The sequence below is a fragment of the Miniopterus natalensis genome, chromosome 7, assembly GCF_054644295.1.
Source record: "Miniopterus natalensis isolate mMinNat1 chromosome 7, mMinNat1.hap1, whole genome shotgun sequence".
Taxonomy (NCBI): domain Eukaryota; kingdom Metazoa; phylum Chordata; class Mammalia; order Chiroptera; family Miniopteridae; genus Miniopterus; species Miniopterus natalensis.
The window spans coordinates 33,774,084-33,794,336 of record NC_142087.1 but is presented as its reverse complement, the minus strand read 5'-3'; the positions used below and the strand labels follow the sequence as shown (position 1 = coordinate 33,794,336).

Here is a 20,253-nt window from a genome sequence, read left to right as displayed (position 1 = left end):
GACCCAATGGACATTGTCAGCTTATGTTCCTTGGTCATGCATACATGTAGTAGTATTCCTGAAATTTTGAGGAGCCATGATCTCTGCTTTAAATGCCTCCCCAGAAAAAGCACCGATGGAGACTTGCCCGTGCATATTACTAAGTGTAACACTAAAATTATTTAGATTCCATTTTCCTGCTACAACTGTTAAAGAAGAGCCACACGGGTTTAAACGTAAAACACCCTTTTTATTATGCTTTTCCCCTAAAAGCTCGGGACGAGAGTAGGTTTACTCTATTATTTCGTGATAACTCCTTGGCAAATGGTTGCACTCTGAGCTCACAAACACTGTCCAAAGCTGAGACCAGACTTGAGCAGGCAGCAGAAAGAGCCACTGGGCTGCCTCCCAACCTGCGCGAGGAATGCATGGGCTCTGACCCACCCCGGGCTTTAGCAATGGATTAGCAGGTGAGCTGAGTTAAGGATGCTGCAGCTGTAAAACTTCTGAGACAAAATTAAAATGGAGCAGGAAAAGGGGGGAGCGAGAGAAAAGTTGCCCTGATAGTCGCCGAGCTGTCAGGAGCATGTGTGTTTCCATGGTGAGTGATTTATTGATGTTTATCAGGAATGAGCAGATCAAAGGCTGCCAGATGACAGGCGATCAATCACACATCAAATCAAGGATGGCAATCCTCTAATAAAACAGAAAACAAGGAAAACCAGCTCCTGCCAGTTCCTCCTCCAGAGCAAAATAACTTTTCTGTAAATCAGATTCCGCACTATCCCAGCCCTGTGCTGGCCTGATCAAAAGGCGTCCTTAGAGGTAATAAAAGGGGGAGGGGGCGAGAAGCCGCTTCCCCAGGACATTAAAGGCTGCTGTTTTCCAGAGAAATCCTCCGACCACATTCCTAGCGTCCCAGGCCGGCGACCTTATTTTCAAGCGTCAGGTTCAGCCTCCCGGCCTCCGGGGGACTCCCCGCGCGCTCCGGCCGCCCCGCAGCAACTTCGTCTCCCAGCGCCCGCCCCTCCCGCGCCCCGCGCCCGGCCTCCCCGCCGCCCGGCCCGTCCCGGCTTCTCGCGGCGCCGCTAAGTTTCCGCCCCGCGCGCGGGCCCGGGCGGGGGCCCGGCCTCCTCCCCGCCCCGGGCCGCCGCGGCCGCCGGGGGAGTGTCGCCGCGGCCCCCGCCCGCGCCCGCGCCCCCGCGCCCGCCCCGGCCCGCTCCCCGCGGCGCGGCCGCGCGCGTTACCTGCCGAGCGCCGGGGGGCCTGCTGCTTCCTCCTCGGCATGCTGCTCGGGCCGCCGCAGCCGTCGTCTCAGCCGCGCCGGAGTTCGCGGGGCGCGGGGACGCGGGGCCCCGGGCGCGGGCGCAACTCCGCGGCGCGCCCAACTTCGGCCTCTCCCCGCGGGCTCCGGGCTCCGGGCTCCGGGCGCGCCGCGGACCGCGGGGAGCCGCTCGCATGGACCGCCGCGCCCGGGGCCGCTCAGGAGGCGGCGGCGGCGGCCGCGCGGGCCGCGTCCCGGCCGCCGGGCTGCGGGCGGAGCGCGCGGGGCCTGGGCGCCGAGCCCGGAGTCATCCCCGGCGCGGGCCGCGGGCGCAGCGGCGGGCGCTCGGAGGGCCGGCCCGCGGCCCGCGCTCCATGCTGCCGCCTCCCGCCGCCGGGCTGCTGCTGGCGGGCGCTGCCCGCGCCTCCCTCCGCGAGCCGAGAGTCTCCGAGCGCAACTTTCTCTCCCCCTCTCCTCGCGGCGCGGGGTCGCGGCGAGCGTCCTCAGGGCGCGGGGCGCGGGTCTCTCATTGTGCGCCGCGAGGCCGATCCGGGCTGTCCTTCCCTCCTGCACTTAGTCTAAGAGGAAGAAAGCAAACAGGACGGAGGAGCGGAGCCCCCGTCGCACACACTCGCGCCGGGGGAGATGTCAGGCGCCGCTCCACCTTCCAAACAGTCACAGATCAAACAGTGTCACCCCGCCGGAGCGCCACTTGGTGCCACTTGGGTTTGCCGCCGGGATCGCCGCTTCTTCCAACGCGAAATCTAATGCAAACACATTTTGATCACGGATTTTTGGCCGGTCTTGATCTTCCAACAGAAAAAAATTTTTTGAAAAATACACAAAAAGGCCCCCCCCCCCAAAAAAAAAGCCAACAACAACAACCCGGAGAGTGTGTGCCAAGGGGCGCAGAGCAGACATTCACTGGGCGGGCGAGATGCGCGCGGACCGTCCCCCCCCAAACTCCTGGGAGAGAGGGAGATGCACTCTCGCTCTCCCCTCTTTCCAGTGAAATATAACACACATTCCGATCGCAGAGCTTTCAGACAGTCTCAACTGATAGACAGACACATCGAGCCGCGTTCCTGCCTCGCGTTACTCCTCCTCTCGCAACGTCACCCTGACAATTACAAATAGGTCTCTCACAAGCCATACCTGTCAATCTTTTTAATTGCTTTGTTTTCTTTCTTTTTTTTCCCAGAGCTAAACAATATGACACAAAAAAGAAATCTTAATACAGCACAACATAAGAGATTGCACTTCGGAGAAAGACATTGAGGGGTTTGTTGTTGTAATCCCCCGGCTGAGGCTGGGTGAGGCCATGTGTCCTAAGCCAAGTTAGGGAGACACTAGCAGATTTTTAAACCTGTTAGTCACCCCCCCACCACCACCTTCTACATTCATACAACGCACCCACGTGGACATAAACTACCCTTGGATGAAGAATGTCCTACATTTGAGATAAAAATACCGATGTCACCTTTGCAAGCTTAGTTTGGGGGTTCAGTCTGATTGAGGAGGGGCATTGGGTGCCTTTTATAGTTTAGTAATTCACGGGTAAGTGGAAAGCAAGAGGATTTTTAAATTAAAACGTATACCCTTAATAAAAAATTCAAGATGGACTCAGCTCATCACACAAAAATGTGGAAAATATTTAATTTGGTCCCTCTATGAAAAGTGAATTGATTATTTGGTCAATACAGACAATTAGGGAGAAAATTGACAGGCTGCAACTGCAGCTCTCTCTCTAGCTGGGTTATAAAATGAGGTCTTCATACATCATTGCAACGTCTCCAATTCAATTAAGTCCCTCGGCATCCCCACCTAGAAGTTTAAAATGTTTATGTGCTCCGGGAATTGGGCCCTCTGGTTTCCAATACGTGTGTTCTCCTCAATGGGAAACCTGTAAGTTGTCTGGTAGAGGCTACTTAAAACATTCATGGAAAAACACGAAATCTAGGCCAAAATAAATAAAATGGCTTAGTTCGTGCAACTTAAATGGGATAAACTGAGAGGCAGAGGCGTTCCGGGACCGGGGGCGCGGGGGAGCTGGGACCCGGGACGCAGGGGGCACGGGGCGCCCCTCCCCCCCGGGTGCGGGGCCTGTCCGCGCACGGGCGGCGGGGTGCCCACGCGCCCGGGCCCGCCGTGCCCCGCCGCCGGCCGCGCTCGGGGTTGATTCGTACCACCTTGCAAGGAAGTGAACGCTTCGCACGGGAAGGGGAGGCGCCTGTGCTGGCCGCCGGGCGCCGCGCCTGCCAGAGCGCCCGGGGCTGCGGCCGGCTCGGGGCCTCGGAGACGGCGGGACTAGCGGGTCCCACCGGCGCCCCCCTCACCCTTTGGAGGAGTCAAATCCGGCTTTTAGAGTGCCGGGAGGGTGGGGATATCCGGTGCCTCCCCGGCGCTGGGAGGAAGGGGGAGGGCGGAGAGGCGCCCCGGCCAGTCTGCGCCGAGCAGATTCAAACCAAAACAAAAAGATTAAAGGAGCAGCTACCGGGGCGGCTGCTGTCCCCCGGCCAGGACCCCGGGGGTGGCGCGTCCGGGAACCCCGGGGGTTGCGTGGACTCCCGGAGCTGCGCGCGGGAGGGGGGAGCGGGCGCCAGGCGCGGAAGGGAAGGGGGGGAGCCGAGGGGAGGACGCGGGCCGGAGGAGGGGCGGACCCACCGGCTCCGCCCGCGCCGAGCCGAGCCCGGCTGCCCGGGCTGGTCGCGACCTTGGCCTGCGGCGGCGCAGAAAGCGAGCGGAGGCGCGGACCATGTTGCGTCTGGCCGGGGCCCGAACCATGTTGCGTGTGGCGCCCGCCGGGGCCCGAACCATCCTGGACATGTCGTATGCTCGCCACTTCCTGGACTTCCAGGGCTCCGCGATCCCCTGCACCATGCAGAAGCTGGTGGTGACTCGGCTGAGCCCCAACTTCCGAGAGGCCGTCACCCTGCGCCGGGACTGCCCGGTGCCACTCCCCGGGGACGGAGACCTCCTCGTCCGAAATCGGTGAGCCCGGCGCGCGCCCTCGCCCCGGCCCCGTCTCTCCCGGGCTGTCCCGGCCCCCTGCATCCCCACACCCCTGCGCTCTCGGGCGCACAGCCTGACTTGGCGAGATCCAGGGAAGTTGAACCTGCCGCCATCTGGTGAAGGCGAATGTGATGTGACTGTTGCTGTTGTGAATATCCGATGCCACTGAACTTCCTCATAACTGGGGGTTATTTTAATTTGGGATTCCCCTCCCCTCCCCCAGTCCTCCCTCCTCCCCCTCCCGCTCCCGAAATAAAACCGACGGGACCCAGACGCGGAGGCTTCGCTCCTGGCCCAGGCGCGCACTCAGGGCTCCTGCGTTCACAGAATCTTTAGGGTGGAGCAGGAGCAGCCTGGACACAAACTGCGACGTTTAGGTAACGTGCTTTGGAGGAAGGAGGCCGGGATCCGGCTGGTTTTTCCCGTCCGCTGCAGATTGCCCGGAGCCTGTCTTTGAGTGTTGTCAAAGCCTGTCGCCGGTGTCCTCTGCGTGTTGTCAGTGTCAGTGCTGTGTGACTGTTGTCTGTGCCCCGGAGTGTAACGACTGGCGTGTGGCTCGCGTCCTGGGCGGCTGGGCCAGGGCCAGGGCGGGGGCATGGCTGCACTTGCCCGCACGTTCTGCAGACCTTCGGGGACACTATTTTCCATCCCTACACTCCTCACCTTAATGTGTTTCCGTCTCACTAATCTTTAGTAACCGGTGCAGCAACAGGAAGGAAAGGTATCTTACTGCATGGAGCCAGGCCCGCGGGTCTCCGGGCGGGTGCACACATTGCCGAACTTGCGCGCAGGGCATGCCTGGTTCCTCCATCCCCTTCGCAAGAGTAGGACTCCCCTGCCTGCTCGAGCCAGTCCGAGGGGTTACAATGTTGCATGTTTCAGGTTGAATAATACTCCTAAGGGAGGGGAAAGTTTTGATGGTAACTATGTTGTAAATTGTGTCTCAGTCCCCTGCAAGGACGAAGGACAGTACCTTACCTAAGTAGCTTGATGCAATGTTTAATGGGTCCATTTTGTAGATTCATATCAGCCTTCCAAATATGATTGTAAGACTGAAGAATTCTGATCACAATATAAACTTTTGGAAACCTGTTGGAAACATAAAAATTTAGTGAGCCAAGGGTGGCGTTGAGTAGAGGTGGGATGTATGTCTTTTAAAAAGTTTGCCACAGTGGAAATGGAGCTTCCAAGGATTTTTCTTCATTATGGGATGCAATGTTCAAAACGAGGGCTTGTGTGTGTTCACGCAGAACATACAAAACACATGAGTGATTTCCTAGAAGCTGAGATGAGCCCCAGGCTGAAAAGCCTCCAACCAGACTTGAACAGGCAAAAAGTTTCACATAGGCTTTTGTTTCCTTTTTCTGACAAAGTACAATTGACTGATCAATGATGCAAACACACAGCAGCTTGAGTAAAACCCCTTTTAAAAACAGGATAGGGAGGGGGTCATTGAGTCTGGCAAACAGGGGAAGGTGTGAGGTTAGAGCACTACCAGCAGCCGCGAGGTGGGACCACCCTCCAGTGCCCTGGGTGGAGGCTGCTCCAGCCCAGCATCTCGCTCTCCGGCCTCTCCCCTGACAAGCGGGCATCAATTCCCTGGGTGCCTCCCCTCTGGTACTCCTCTCCCTTCAGGCTCCCCATTGCCCTTCATGGTCCCCTACCCCGAGGGGTGCCCGGGTGCCCCCACCCCACACTGCGCCACCAGCCTGAGTCCCTGGATTCCATGGACAGAGCTCTGGACTACCAGTTCTCACGTGTGGAGCTCATCAGTTTGTGTTGCTTTAAGATCCATGCCTTTTCTCCTCAACCTATGCCAAGAATCCCTTTAATATAAAGAGTGTATTGATATGTACAACTTGACCTCTAACTTCTGCCTTGAAGCCCACAGCAACGCAGGGAGAATGGATCCAGCTTTCTGCCTGTTGGGAGGGGGCGGAACCTCTGCCTCCCCTCTTCCCTCTTCTGCTGGCAAACCTGCTCCTACCCCCCAATTGTGGGAAGATCCTTTATTCTTGCACACAAGGTCAGCAGAGGTGGCATTTTACCGACTCTTTTTTTAAGAATAGAAGCTTAATAATTCAGTGCAGGTTAGTTCATCGTAATTCTAGACCAAATCTCCCCAGAACAGTGTTAATTGCATGAAAATTTTATGCACCCGCATCTCCTTTTTATCATTATAAAACCTGCTCTGGAATGAATGGATTAAGCCCAAATTCACTTATTTGGCAAGGTGTGTGGAGGTCTTTTTCTTTCAGTTGAACCATCTGCACATCTTGTACCATCTCCACAGAAAATAAAATTCTTTCTCCACAGGGAAGGCAGTGCCTTTTAAGCTCCACAACAGTTAGAATAACGCAGTCTGCCGTTTAGGAAAGGTGCGGCAAGGCCGGTAACTCCCCCAGGACCTACCGTCGCGCCCCTCTCTCCAGTTCTCCGGTCCTGGTTCCCGCATCAGGACAACTCCCCGTCCCCTCCGCACCGACCTCGGAAACAGAAAGAAAGGGAGCGAGACACCCTCCGGGAAGTCCGTTTGAGCGCTATTTTTAGCATTTTTTAGTCCCATAGTGACACATTGTTTCGTTTCTAAATATTTCTAACGATTTTCTGCTCAAGATAATGGAGCATAGAGTTTGCGGGGAGGGAAAAGAGAAGGGGGGGCGTTTTTGATGAAGGGTTTGTTGCTCACGGGAGAACAGTAGCATTTCTGCGGACTCTCCAGGCCAATTTTTTTTTTCTTTCTTTCTTCCTTTCTCTTCTCTCTTCTTTTTATATTTTTAAATGAGGGTCTGGTTTGGACGACTTTGTCTCCCGGTATTGAAGGCATTTGCTCCGCGCTAGAGTCTTCGCCTTCGGTTTTGTCCAGAGAAAGCCCCCCTCCCCCTCAGGACACCGGTTTCTATAAACAGGACCAGGAGGAAGGGGCTCGGCACTTTTTAATGTAAATGAAGGGGCGACTCTAGAAGGGTCCGTATTGGGGGAGAGCCGCAGCGTCCCATTCTTCTTCCTGAGGTTCCCCCACATTAGTCCTCGGAGTGGATCCTGCCGTCGGATCGCTGGAACCCTGCACTCATTAAAAGTACATATTTTAAGTTAAAGGGGCACATGGGGAGCCTCCCGGCGCGCCCTTCCCAGTGGTGGTTCCTTCCTCCCCTCTCGCTCGCCCTTCCCGTCCCTGCTCCGGACCCGGGCCCCTTTCCCACGGCGCCGGGCTCTGGAACCAGTTTCTGGTGCAGCCGCGCTCGGCTCCGACCCCGCAGCTCGTCCCCGGGCCCAGGTAAGGGCTAAGGCGCGTCCGGCGGAGGGTCCCGCCAGCCTCCGTGGCCACGCAGCACCCAAACGGCTGCGGGAAGGCAGGGCGCGCTAGAGGCCGGGACACGGAGAGGGCGAGGTGCAGGGCGCCTGGAGTTGCCACCAGCCCCACACTCCTTCACCCACGACGCAGGCGATTTAGAAAATGATAGGGCGGTTGGGGGGCACGAAAAAGAGGGGTGCCTACGAGGCCAAGGTCACGGTCCGGCCCCGGCGAGCCTCGGTCAAGCGGCCGCCGTGCCTTGGCGCTGGGGTTCTCCTGGCTACCCCAGAACTTGACCTTCCCTGGTCTCAAGCTCCACGGTGGGCGCGCCCGCAGGACCGCTGCAGGGCCCAGAGGCCCAAGTGTGGGTTTCGGGCCTGGGCCCAAGCCCCTCGCCCCAGTGCTAGCAGCATGGCCCCCGCCGGCTCCGGTGGCGAGTCTGCTCAGGACGGAGGGTCGGGCAAGTCTGAGGGAGGCTGTCCGGGGAGCGCGGGCCCTGGCGCCCAACAGGCAGCACCTGGCGCACCAGGGCGCCTCCGCCGAGTCGGAGCCCGGGTGCCCCCTGGACGGAGCGCACGACGGCGGGCCTGCGGGTGTCCTGTCGCTGCCCTGGGCGCACCCTGGCTCACCTACACTATGACTTTGTTTTCGGCAAAGCCCCCATGGAGAACTCCAGCTTCTGCTGGTGGGCTGCGGCTAGCGAGCTCCCAGCAGAGCCCCAATCCCCCACACACACTTGGCCTCTCCCTCTGCGTTTCTCCCGGTATGTGCCCTGCGGGGTCTCCTGCCTCTGCCCTGGATGCCGCACACCATAGCCCGGGAGGGGCGAGCTGGGGCTTAGCTCGCCTCCAGCACCACTCACGGGTCTGGGGAGGGACCCGAGGGACTGGCCACCATCACGGTGTCCCTCTGAATCCTAGGCGGGGTCTCCCAGCAGAAGAATGGTGGCCTCCAGTTAGGACTGGAGAAGCGCCTGAGACACAAGACTGGAGGGGCTGGGGAAGGGTTAATGTGGGAGCCCGGCTTCTACAGCAAACCCCACAGTCCCGTCCACCGTCCACCGTCCACCGTCCACCGCAGGAAGCCTTCCTGGAGTCCTCCGCACAGCCCAGGCTGGGTGCTGGAGAGGCTGCAGCTGGGCTGCCCTGGCTGCCTTCTAGGAAGACAAGGCTTGCTCTGGAGGAGCTGGCCCTTTTCACAAAGATCAGGCCTTGAGAGCTAAGTGAATTTCAAGGAGAGATAGCAGCCCCCCCCGCCCCCCAAAATAGAATGCAAGCATCTTGATATTAAATGCCAAATGAGAAACCGGCAAAAACCATTTCCCCACTTCTCATTGCTGCATATCATTTATGGGTATGGAATTCTGTGGCTGCTGGGGAGGCTGGGTGGTGTGCTAACTTCCGAAAGCTGCCAGACATGCTGGAAAAAAAATGGTTTCCTGCTTTCTTCTGCAATATGCAGAGAGCTTTCAGTACTGTGGACGCACGGGGCAGAATCATCAGGGAGCACTTCTACGGACAAAGCAGGACCAACAGTACAGTGGAAGTGAATCCTGGCACAGGGCAGTTTCAGTTTATTAAGTTAAATTAAAAGTGAATTATTTTAAAATGACCTACTTGCCAGCTTTGCTCCTGCCACCAGATAACACCATCCTTTCACTTCATTACAGGTGGAAATGACATTTTTAGGGTCCTCCATTATGTGTCTAAGCCACCTCCTGACATTCTCAGTCAACGACTTTTTTTCCCCTTCTGTATCAGGATATTTTTGTTATGAGGTACACCGAGATGAAAAAGAGCTGGTAAAAGTACTGGCCTCGCAATTAAATTGCCTCTGGATAGCAGAGTGAAAATAATCATCTGGTATTAATCAACTTATGTCTCTGCTTCTTGTTGAGGCAAAATAGGGCGACGATTTGCTTTCCTTTTCATCTGAAAAGGGCTGTAAAATGTTGAACGTTCCATAAAATCTCTCTCCCCTTATGAGACGATTTTTGGTCAATTAATCAAAGTGCATATTTTCACACTGGACACCGTTACATCAGAAGGGAGGTCTGCTGCAGCCACTCTGACGGTGTTTTGCAACAACCCCGGGCAGGAGTGACCTTGCACGTCCCATCAATCTTTAATAATACCATTGTCATTACTATTATCATCCGAAGTGTTAAATTGTGGCCAAAATCAATACAAGTCTACTTCTCTGAATATATTTTATCCCACTGTTGTTTTTAACATCTTTGTTAAGAGGCCAATTAATTTCCAACCCAGCTTCAGTGAAGTTTGTGGATGACAAGCCTTCCTGACATTTTTTGTGTGTTTTTTTAATTCTGATTTATTTCTCCTTTTGAAAGAAAGAGGAAGGGAATAAATGACATATGAAATAAATAATTTGATGTTTAGAGTGATTAAAATTATTCCTAAACTGACGACAGCAAAACTCTGGTTGGAAATCACTGCTGAACTTATGCTCATTTAATTTCCTTCCCCCGCCGAGTACCAGGGCTGGTCTTGTCGAATTCTATCAGCACGTGTGGCTTGGCCAGCCCTCCACAGCCACTGAGTTGGGGTGTTTTTCAAAGCGGACTGTAAAGGCCTTGAGAACAAAACATCTTAATATATTTTCTCATCTGATTGTTTCCTTCTAGATTTGTGGGAGTTAATGCATCTGACATCAACTTCTCAGCCGAGCAATATGACCCGTCAGTCAAGATGCCCTTCGACGCAGGTTTTGAAGGTGTGGGCGAGGTGGTCGCCTTGGGCCTCTCTGCCAGTGCCAGGTACACAGTTGGCCAAGCGGTGGCTTACATGGTGCCGGGCTCTTTTGCTGAGTACACGGTAGTGCCTGCCAGCGCTGCCACTCCAGTGCCCTCTGCCATGCCCGAGTACCTCGCCCTGCTGCTAAGTGGCACCACCGCACACATCTCCCTGAAAGAGCTCGGTGGGCTGAAGGAAGGGAAGAAGGTGCTGGTGACAGCGGCGGCTGGGGGGACCGGCCAGTTTGCTGTGCAGCTTGCGAAGGCGGCCAAGTGCCACGTCATTGGAACCTGCTCCTCTGATGAGAAGTCTGCTTTCCTGAAATCCATTGGCTGCGATCGTCCCATCAACTACAACATCGAGCACGTGGGTTCTGTCCTGAGGCAGGAATACCCCGGAGGCGTGGACGTGGTCTATGAGTCCGTGGGAGGTGCCATGTTTGACTTGGCAGTAGATGCCTTGGCCATCAAAGGGCGCCTGATAGTAATCGGGTTTATCTCTGGCTACCAAACTCCTACTGGCCTTTCGCCTGTGAAAGCAGCAACACTACCCACCAAGCTGCTGAGGAAATCCGCCAGCGTCCAGGGCTTCCTCCTGAACCATTACCTCTCTGAGTGCAGAGCATCCATGGACCACTTGGTCAAGATGTGTGCCAGTGGAGACCTAGTGTGCCAGGTGGACCTGGGCGACCTCTCCACGGAGGGCAGGTTTTCCGGCCTGGAGTCCGTGTTCCGGGCTGTCGATTACATGTACATGGGGAAAAACACTGGGAAAACTGTAGTTGAATTACCTCACTCCGTCAACAGCAAGCTGTAAAAACTGAACAATGGCGTAAATCACAGGAGAAAGGAAGGGGGTGCTGGATGCCTCAGAATTACTCAGATCAATTTATTTTTAGTTGGTAATGGAGATAATATTTCTTAAAACAAAAGTAAGATCTTATAATACACAGGTTTCTCTTTTTCTTCCTTCTTTCTTTTTTTACCCCTCCTTTGGGGGGGGGGGGAATGTGCTAATAAACTTCCCTGCATGGCTCAGGTAAAACCTTTACATTGAACCCTTTGGTCATGGACAGTCTCATTCCAGATTCTATTGTTCCTGGGAACTAAATTAATTCCTGATGCGTGAGCTGATCGAATCAGTATGTCTTCAGCTTGATGAGATTTTAAAATTGGTCTTGTAAATAGTTCACAAATTCTTTGCTTTGGGAGAGTTTGGTCTTAGGCTAATAAGTGGTTAATAAGTGAGAGGTATCCCAAAACTCAGCCCTATTTCAGAGTACACAGTCTCAGGAAATGGCCCTTTTTAGCCCATAAATCACTAGCCAACCATCCAAACAGAAATTTGGAGGGATTCTCCCAAAACTTTGATTTTATTAGATTATTAGCAAAAATGATTAAGTGAGCACAGACCCAGTTTAAAGCAGTATCTTGCATTAGGGGTTCTTGTGCCTGTGAGGCCCATGTGGGATGGAAAATTTCACTCCTCCCTTAAGAGGCAAATCAGTGCTGAAAACTTAGAGACAAAGAGCAGGTTTGGGAGAGGGGACGACAGATTCGGGCTTTAAAAACTCCATACATGTCCTGGAAAGATATGCATTCCCTCCACAGTGAGGGTCCACATAATGGAACATGGGCCAGGCAGGGGCAGGCCACTCTGGGCACACCATGGTGAGTCCTAGCAGACGCCAGGGTGGGACTGAGTTGGGACCAAAGTGACCCGCAGTAATAATACACTGGCTCCGTGTCAGAGGCTGTCTGCCAAGGAAGGTGTGTTTCATCTCTGATCATGGGAACAAGAGCAGCCCTGCTTCTATGTTCCCGTTTTACTTCTCCCCGGGTTCTGATGGAGTGAGATGCTCCTTGTCCCTGTCACCTGATGCCACACACAAACGTAAACGAGTCCAGTGCCTTCTCTTCTGAATCACGCCTGCACCTGACCCTCCCGCCTCCCAACCTTCAGCTCGCTGGCCTTCCTCACGAACTTGGAAATCCCACGGTGCCTTTCTGACCGAAGGCAGAGCCCGGCCCACAATTTCAAAGCCTGGGGTTCCTGTGTCTCTCACATGCTAAATAAACAGGAAGACAATTAGAGGTGGCCCAGAAACCCTGGTGACGACGTTTAATTTTTCTTGCCTTCCGTCTGAGGAGCAAGGAAATCCTGCTGCCCGCTGGCTGTTCGTATCTGTTTTACAAGATTTACTCATTTCCAGGTACCTAATGTCGCTGCTAGCATGCATGCACAACAATACAATTTATATGGTAAATGGGACCAAATCACGGCTTCACTGAATGTTATGGCTGCACTGAAGGGAAATGTCACGGTAAATAGCTGCCAAATTATGGATCATGCCGAAGTGTCACAACTGCACTAAAGACAAATGGCACTGGAGGCTATTGCCACCGCGGGCCTGTGAGTTATGAGGGAGGTAGCGGCCTGACGCGGGCTCTCTGTGTCCTCATTATAGCAGAGGGTTACCAGAGCAGGGGACAAGGAACGGCGGTCCAGCGCGGGCCCGGTTATTAATCTGTCCCTTTCAGCCCTAGCGGCTGTGGCAGAGTGGAGAGGACTCTGCCTGGCTTTCAGGCCCACAAGCCTGCAAGGGGAGGGGGCAGGTTGCAGGCACGTAACTGCACCGGAAATGGCCGGTCACGGAAAATCGAGGCAATCAGATCGTCTCATCAGAGGGCAGCATTAAATTGAACGCGGTGTGTGTCCGCCGGCGCAGTGGCTCTTCACGCAGGTAGACGTGTGGAATCTAAGCACAGCTGCACTTCCCCCTTTGTTGAGACTTGAGGGGGAAGGACATTGCCAACTAAATTGCTTCTTCCAAACTGAAGTGCGTCCCGGTTTCTTTCATTTTAATGGGAGGGTAATAAAGATGAAAGACCAGCATTTTTACTGACGGATCCCTTAAGCAACAGAATAGAAATTTATTGTGTTTTGAAGGAATACACTACATTCAGCTATGTAAAAAAAAAAAAAAAATGTTTTTTTCAAACACCCAGGTTTGAAATAAAATCTAATCTGAAACCCTCATGCTCTCTCTCTCCCCACACTAAGAAACTACAGTGCAGGCCGTCTGCATTTAATCTCAGGAAACAAGCATGAAAGATTCCGCCCCTTCAGATAATGCCAAAAAGATGTTTAAACTTTTTTTTATTCTTCTGAAAAATGATTTGTAAATTGAGGGTCATAGTTCAACACCAGTTTCATCTTCTGGGATTATCATTCAGAACCAGCCTCTAATGGGAGGTGAGGTAGGTGGTGCGGTGCTCTCCGCACCTTCCTTCCGAGCGACATTACACATCACAAAACGTGCGTCCATAACTCAGGGCGATCGTCAGCCTTTGTTTTAGAGACAGGGCTGGGGCTGGGCGGTCGCGCTGGATGAATTATTCCTCGGTTCTCGGGGTGGCCTCCCTGTACGTCAGCCTGGAGGTCTGGGGCTGGACAGAGGGAGGGATTGGACTCTAGTTAGTGCAGAGAGAGGAGGATTCCCAGCCATCCCTGACCCTGCCCTTGACTTCAGATTTTTTTTTTTTTGCATGCAAACACTGTGAACAGTGTCATTTCTGATCCCTCTGATGATGACTTCTGCTATGGACTGATTTCAGCATGAAATAAAAACACACACAGAAGCACTCTGGCCAGTTTTCCTCAGTGGTTAGAGCGTCGGCCGATGGACCAAAGGGTCGCAGGTTCGATTCCCAGCCAAGGGCTCGCACCTGGGTTGCAGGTTCAGTCCCCAGCCCCTGTTGGGGTGTGTGTGGGAGACAACCAATCGATGTGTCTCTCTCATTTCCATGTTTCTGTCTCTCTCCTCCCTCCCACTCGTTCTAAAATTCCATGTAAATCCCTGGGTGAGAATTAATAATAAAAGAATAGTTTGCAAGTCAACAGCACGAGTTCTGCGGGACATGTTCTATAGATGGTTATCATGTGACTGCACCCGAGCGGAGTTTCTCAGGAGTGGGATCGGGCTCTGCGAGTGGAATCACATGCAGTACTTATCTAATGAAAGCGCGGCGACAAGTACCTGCTTGTGATTAAAACGAAAGTCCCGCCTTACGTACTTAAGGAGCACCCCTGCTAATGAAGATGTAATGCCCTCGCACCGCAGCCCTGCATTCCGTGTTCACGGCCACGGGACGCTGGAAACTTGACAGATGATGTCATGTAAGGCACATGCCTGCCGGAGGGACCTGCTTCTTTGCTTCCTGTTTCTGGCTTTTACTTGGTTAACATTTCTAATGGCCACCCGACTTGTAGTGAGTAATGTTTTGACCTCTTCATAGAATTCCCAGTGAGTCTGAATTTGCTACATTCAGGGCCTTCAAAAAGGGGCAGGGGGTGCTCAGTACTGAGGATATTTCCTTGATCTCTTTACCACAAGGACACATGGGATAAATACCATCTTTTAGATTTATATAAAAACAGATGAGTGGCCCAGCCGATGTGGGTCAGTGGTTGAGCGTCGACCTATGAACCTGGAGCTCAGGGTTCGATTCCTGGTCAGGGCACATGCCTGGGTTGCAGGCTCCATCCCCACCCAGCAGGGGGCGTGCAAGAGGCAGCCGATCAATGACTCTCATCACTGATGTTTCTATCTCTCTCTCCCTCTCCCTTCCTCTCTCTGAAATCAGTAAAAGCATATTTTTTAAAAAAACACAAAAACAGATGAGCACTGGGCAACTTTCAGAAAAAATATGATACAAAAAAAACAAACACAGTCAACTCAGGGGGATGATTTCCTCGGGTTCCAATACAAGTGTCATGAATGTGGCCCAGGTGGGAAATGGCCTGATTTGATGGACTTGTAATTACTGCTCCCTAGACTTTCTGCTCTCTCCTTTTATTAAATATAGTATTTATGGTACTTATTTAAAGACAACATTTATCTATGCAAACAATATTAATTTGGGAGGGTTTTGGAGCTGTTGTTTTTTAAAGGTAGATTTTCTATAACTAATTTTCAGTTAAAGATTTAGCCTCATATTTCAGAAGTCAAAATGCAAAACTCTGGAGTATCAATGCTGTTGGGCATTTTCCATTTTGAATTCTTTTCAACACCTTTACCACTGTTACTTGACCTTACAAAAGGAGGGGAGTTGGATCTGAGAAACTCATTGCTGTTATCATAAGCACACTATCAAACGCTGGCAAAAATAAAAATTTTTAAAAAGCACTATGCAAAATGCATAAAGAATATTTGACCAATGTGTTTTAGTTCAAGTAATTCTTGATCTTAGGATTCTTTGCTGTTCAAAGAAAGACCAGATGCATGTTTCAGTTATCTGTGCCCGAGTGTTCTCTGTCAGTCTTCACTGGATCCAAGGAGCAAACCATGGCCTGGGGCTGACGCTGTCCTGGCATCTACACGACACCCAATGTGCCCACTGCCCACCTGCCCACAGTGCTGGCTCAAGGCTACCCGGAGGCACAGCCCCTCTTGGGAAGTGAGTCTTGGGTCCATCGAGCAGTAGGGTAAGTACTGCATGGAGTACAGTTTAGGGAAACAGCAAGCACTCTTGTGCATGGAGAGCCCTGAGCCAAGTGCAGAGACTCCAACGGCCCCCACAGGAAGCCTTTCCCTTGAAGGGTGCTATCTGACATTGTCTTTCTGCCAACATGAAATTAAAATAATAATTAAAACACACCCTGCTGACTGGTGGTAGCATCCAACACAAAACAGAGTTGTGCTTAGAGCTCAGAAAAATGTTCCATAAAATTGCCAGCTACTGTCCTGCATTATCCCCTCCAGATGACGGCTCGGCCATGTCTCAGGTGACTTGAATGAGCAGTTTCCTCGGTCAGTGGGAGTCGTGGAACATGCTTAGGAAATGAAGGGGGTCCTTGCCCTCCACCCGCACCTGAGGGGGTCGGCCAGCAGAAAGGTAGACCGGGAAGCAGCCCGGGATGCTCTGTCCTTCCTAAATGAGAAGATTCAGTTTCCTCTAAAGGGTGACATTTGGGATTTAAGGGACATCTAGTTCCACCCATTTTGTTGAGGAAGAAACCGAGACTAGGAAGAACAGGTGCCTGTGGTGTCCAAGGTCACGGAGGTCCCTGGACCCAGAAATGGAACTCAGCACAGGTGTCTTCCCACGCCTGGCCATGGCTGTCGTGTCCCCTTTAGAATTGGACAGGTGCCTGATTAAAAGTGTCACAGAGTAACAACCGGCCTTTATGAGAAATCTTTGTGTGGATGAGATGATGACAGACCCAGGAAGAATATCACAGTTCTGACCACAGTAGTGTTCTTCTCAGGACCCCTTTTAAGCCAACGCAAGTCGGGTCCAGAGCGGTGGATTCTGCATCTCTAAACATCACACAACCTTTTTTTTTTGGGGGGGGGGGGGAGCAACTCAGTGGAACTAATGTCTGAATGCCCACCATTTAATGCTACAAGGAAGGTCCCCTATCCTATCGAGGTGTTCTTAAACATCAAATAAAGAAAAGCTCTATTTCGTGTGAGTGGTATTTTTCCCTAGAGTGACTATATCTGCTGATATTGCCTACAGAAAGGTGACGGTGTTTGACCATCATGATCTTTGTATCAGCAAACTATCTAATCTAAATTTGAATTTTCTCCACTGAAATTGAATCCTGAGCCCCGCAGACTCCGGGCATCGTGGACAGGTGCTGCTCGGCCGCAGGGAGAGTGGGAAGGTGAGGAGATGCGTCTGGGGAGAGACACGCTGGGTCCCGCGTTTCATGCTCACGCGTGGCAGAACCTCATGCTCCCTACAAATGACAGGGCATAATTAAGGCTCAGAAACAAGCCCTTCAGAGCCACACAACACTGAACGTTCATGTCTTCCTGCGTCTCTTCTGTCTTCCTTGAACTCATGATAACAAGCGTAAACTCTCAACTTCACAGGAACAAATCCTCTCCCCATTAGAAAGAGCTTCGTTTCACGTTGGAAAACCTTCCTGGAACATCAATGTCAAGCCATCTCATTCTGTACAAAACCTCATTTCTCACCAGGACTGGACAGGATGGCGGTCCCTTTCTACATTGTCGAAATTTACATTTGGAAATTGAATTGTCTCCTTGAGGGTTTTTACTTACAGTAACTTTTGGAGAATTCCTCACATCCAGGTACATCCAGGTACATGGAATGAGACGGCGCTGAAGGAGCCCCGTGTCCCAGCGGCAAACACAGCTCCTTCTCTGAGCAGCAGAGTTAAAAGTGCTACCTTGTCATTACTGAAGGATAGTTCTCATTTCAACTTTGACACGTACTTTATATAAAATCTTGGAACTGGCGAATTAATGTCTTAGAATACAATGTCACTAATTCCACCTCTTCAACATTAAATAGAAAAAGAGGTTGATTCCCATTGTAGAGATGGGGCTATGTATTACATTCAAGCACAGGACTGACGCCCCTCCATTGCTGAGCCACTGGTCAGGCAGAGACTGGGGCCTACGGGCAGTTCTCAGACCGAGGCTGTTTCCACTACAGAGGCTTCTCTGAGGCTACAGCTCCCTCGGATCACCTGATGCCACACAGGTCCCAGCTCTGAAGGTCCGCAGCAGGGCCTGGGAACCTGCATTTCCCAGGCGATGCCCATGCTGCTGGTCTGGGACTGAGTACCAAGATACTATCTGCCTTTGAAAGACTCCAATCTTGCAAAATGTTGTTTTACTCTAAGGCATTTCTGAGCCACCTGGAAGCTACCTCTGTATGAGTTTCTAAAACAAGTGCTTGGTTGCCTTTTATCATCACAATTCCAACTTCTTTAAAAGGACCATCCTCCTGAAACTCTGCTGATGTCTCTCTGCTGTACTCTGGGGGCAACTGTTTCCACCCAGTCCTCCTGGCGCAGGAAGGAAGTTCTGAAAGGTAACTGGCGCGCCCTGGAGCAGCTCGCCGGCCCAGGTGACCTGTACATACACTGCCCTTAACTAAAGGCAGATGGTGGGAGGACCGGAGCTCTGGTTTCCTTCCACCAAGCTGGCTCCTGGAAGTCAGCAGACCCCAAATCAAGTCCCCTCTCCCACAATCAGACAACTCTGGGAGCATCTGTAACACACAGGAGCCCCGGCTTCCTTCTTTCCCTCCTCTCTGTGGTCCTCTGCTGGGGGAGCTTAATCACACTGGCCTATGGATGGAACTGACAGAGCACAGGCGACACCCGTGGGAATGTCCCAGACACTTGCTAACCATGTCAGGCCCTTCTCCTCTTTGCCTTTGGGGCGAGGGAGGAAATGGTGCGGTGAGGGAGGTGTTCCCAAAATGAGGGGAGCCTGCTCGCCACATCGTGATGCCAGGACAATCAGTTACAGCCCCTGTGGCCTTGAGAGACTTGAGATTAGAAAAATGAGAGGAAACACCATGAAGCAGACAGCAAAGTCTTAACATCCATTACCCGCATGATCCTTTGCACCCAGAAAAAGATTGTTTTCCCTTTAAGTGTAATAAAACTAGCCTATGACCAGACTGCTGTGGATCTTTACTATACTCACATTAAGTACATAAAATAGTACATATTACATTAAAAAGCAGTTAGGATGCTTTGGGGTGCAAATATCAAAGAGTTCAACTGAAATTGGCTTAAACAGTAAGGAGGGTCATGCAAGTGCAAAGTTAGAGACAGGGCAGGCTTCAGGCACAGCTTGATCAGGGGTCTAGCTCCACTGCTCTGGGACTCTCTCCTCAGACTGTTTCATCAGCCAGCTGCCTGCAGGCACAGGCTGTGCTTTCACTCCGTCCACACCCCACTCACCAACTCTCCAACAAAAGGCCCCTTACGCTGGATCAGGTCAAGGGATCCGATAACTATGTCAAGAGGAATATCCAAACCACAAGAAACCCACAGTTCTGTTCAGGAAGGGACAGGTGGATGCTGGGAAGGCAAACTGCCCATTGCCCCAAGGAATCAGTGTTCCAGACAACTGTGAGACGGCAGATGCCCTTGTGGGCTGAGCGGGGTCCTCATGAATCCCTCGAGATCCCTGAAGCCAGGGACCAAGTGTGTCACAGGGTCTCCCACACCTAGGCGCACATCCGGCATTTAATGAAGGTGTGTGTGTGTGGATATTGCCTCCTGGGGCTGATCTGGGGACTGGGTCTCTTCATGGCTGGGATGCCATGGTCCCTGCCATCCTGCCTGAGCCGCCCTCTGAGAGCCATCCTGTAGTGGAGGCAACAGATTCACGACCTAAGTGCAGGGCCAGGACACACACTGCCTCAGGTGATGGGAAGTTAAAGGGACTGCTCCACCTTCCGCAGCCCTGAATCTCGTTGGAACTAGTGTTCCCCAGACAGGATGTGGTTCCAGACCCCTAACCCATGTAGGCGCTGACCCCTAAGTCTACAGGGACAGCCAGTCCTTTCGGCCCGTCACCTGGTCCCTCCCTCCGCTCCTACCTCTGCCATCCTGCTGTGCTGGGAGCTGGCTGCAGGGTAGGCACAGCCATGGATCACCCCGAGGCAGAGACTGGGTCGTCCCCAGGCATGGGTTGTCCAAGGCAAGCCTGCAAACTGGCCACCAATGCCGACTGCTGCATTTTAATTGGTGGCACAGAGTGGTCCTTGAGTGGAGGGGTGGCACTGGTGACAGAGGTCATGACCCACTGCAGAGGTCTGGTCCCTGAGCTGAAGCCAGGCTGGCGCCAGGGTCTCTGCATAAGAAATGTTAGCAGAAAAACAAAGAGCCCCAATCCTCGCAGTTCCCTGGTGCTGAGGAAGACGTGAGTGCACCTGACCCCAAGGAGAGGGTGGCCAGCTGCTTGGTGAGGCCACAGCAGGGGTCACCTAAAGTGCAGCTCAAAACCCCCAGTTTTCTCAGGAAAAAAAGGACCATCCACTTAAAGCAGATGAAGGATGGGTCATGTTGCAACCACAGGCAGGATGGAGTAGTGTGTGTGTCTGTGTGTGTGTGGGGGGGGGGTGTCTGTATGTCTATGTGTCTGTGTGTCTGTATGTGTGTGAGCGGCA

At 52.8% G+C, this 20,253-nt stretch overlaps 2 protein-coding genes across 2 annotated transcripts in view; one reads left to right on the top strand and one right to left on the bottom strand.

The window, feature by feature from the left end:
• Positions 1-1,398, bottom strand: part of TSHZ1 (teashirt zinc finger homeobox 1) — a 71,030-nt gene extending 69,632 nt beyond the window's left edge. The window contains exon 1 of the mRNA XM_087818910.1: positions 1,227-1,398. Coding sequence (XP_087675036.1) covers positions 1,227-1,266 — 40 coding nt within the window. The 5' untranslated portion in view covers positions 1,267-1,398. The remainder of the gene's footprint in view (positions 1-1,226) is intronic.
• A 2,541-nt stretch (positions 1,399-3,939) lies between these two features.
• PTGR3 (prostaglandin reductase 3) lies at positions 3,940-13,947 on the top strand. The gene is made up of 2 exons (XM_016213617.2): positions 3,940-4,234; positions 10,195-13,947. The coding sequence occupies exons 1-2, from the start codon at positions 3,999-4,001 to the stop codon at positions 11,117-11,119; spliced, it is 1,161 nt and encodes a 386-aa protein (XP_016069103.2). The 5' UTR covers positions 3,940-3,998; the 3' UTR covers positions 11,120-13,947.
• Positions 13,948-20,253: the final 6,306 nt, after the last annotated feature.

Excerpts from the sequence above, each read along its gene's own strand:
- PTGR3 (XM_016213617.2), top strand. The coding sequence starts at position 3,999 with ATGTTGCGTCTGGCCGGGGCCCGAACCATGTTGCGTGTGGCGCCCGCC. Across the intron at positions 4,235-10,194 it reads GACCTCCTCGTCCGAAATCG|ATTTGTGGGAGTTAATGCAT; the intron begins GTGAGCCCGGCG and ends GTTTCCTTCTAG.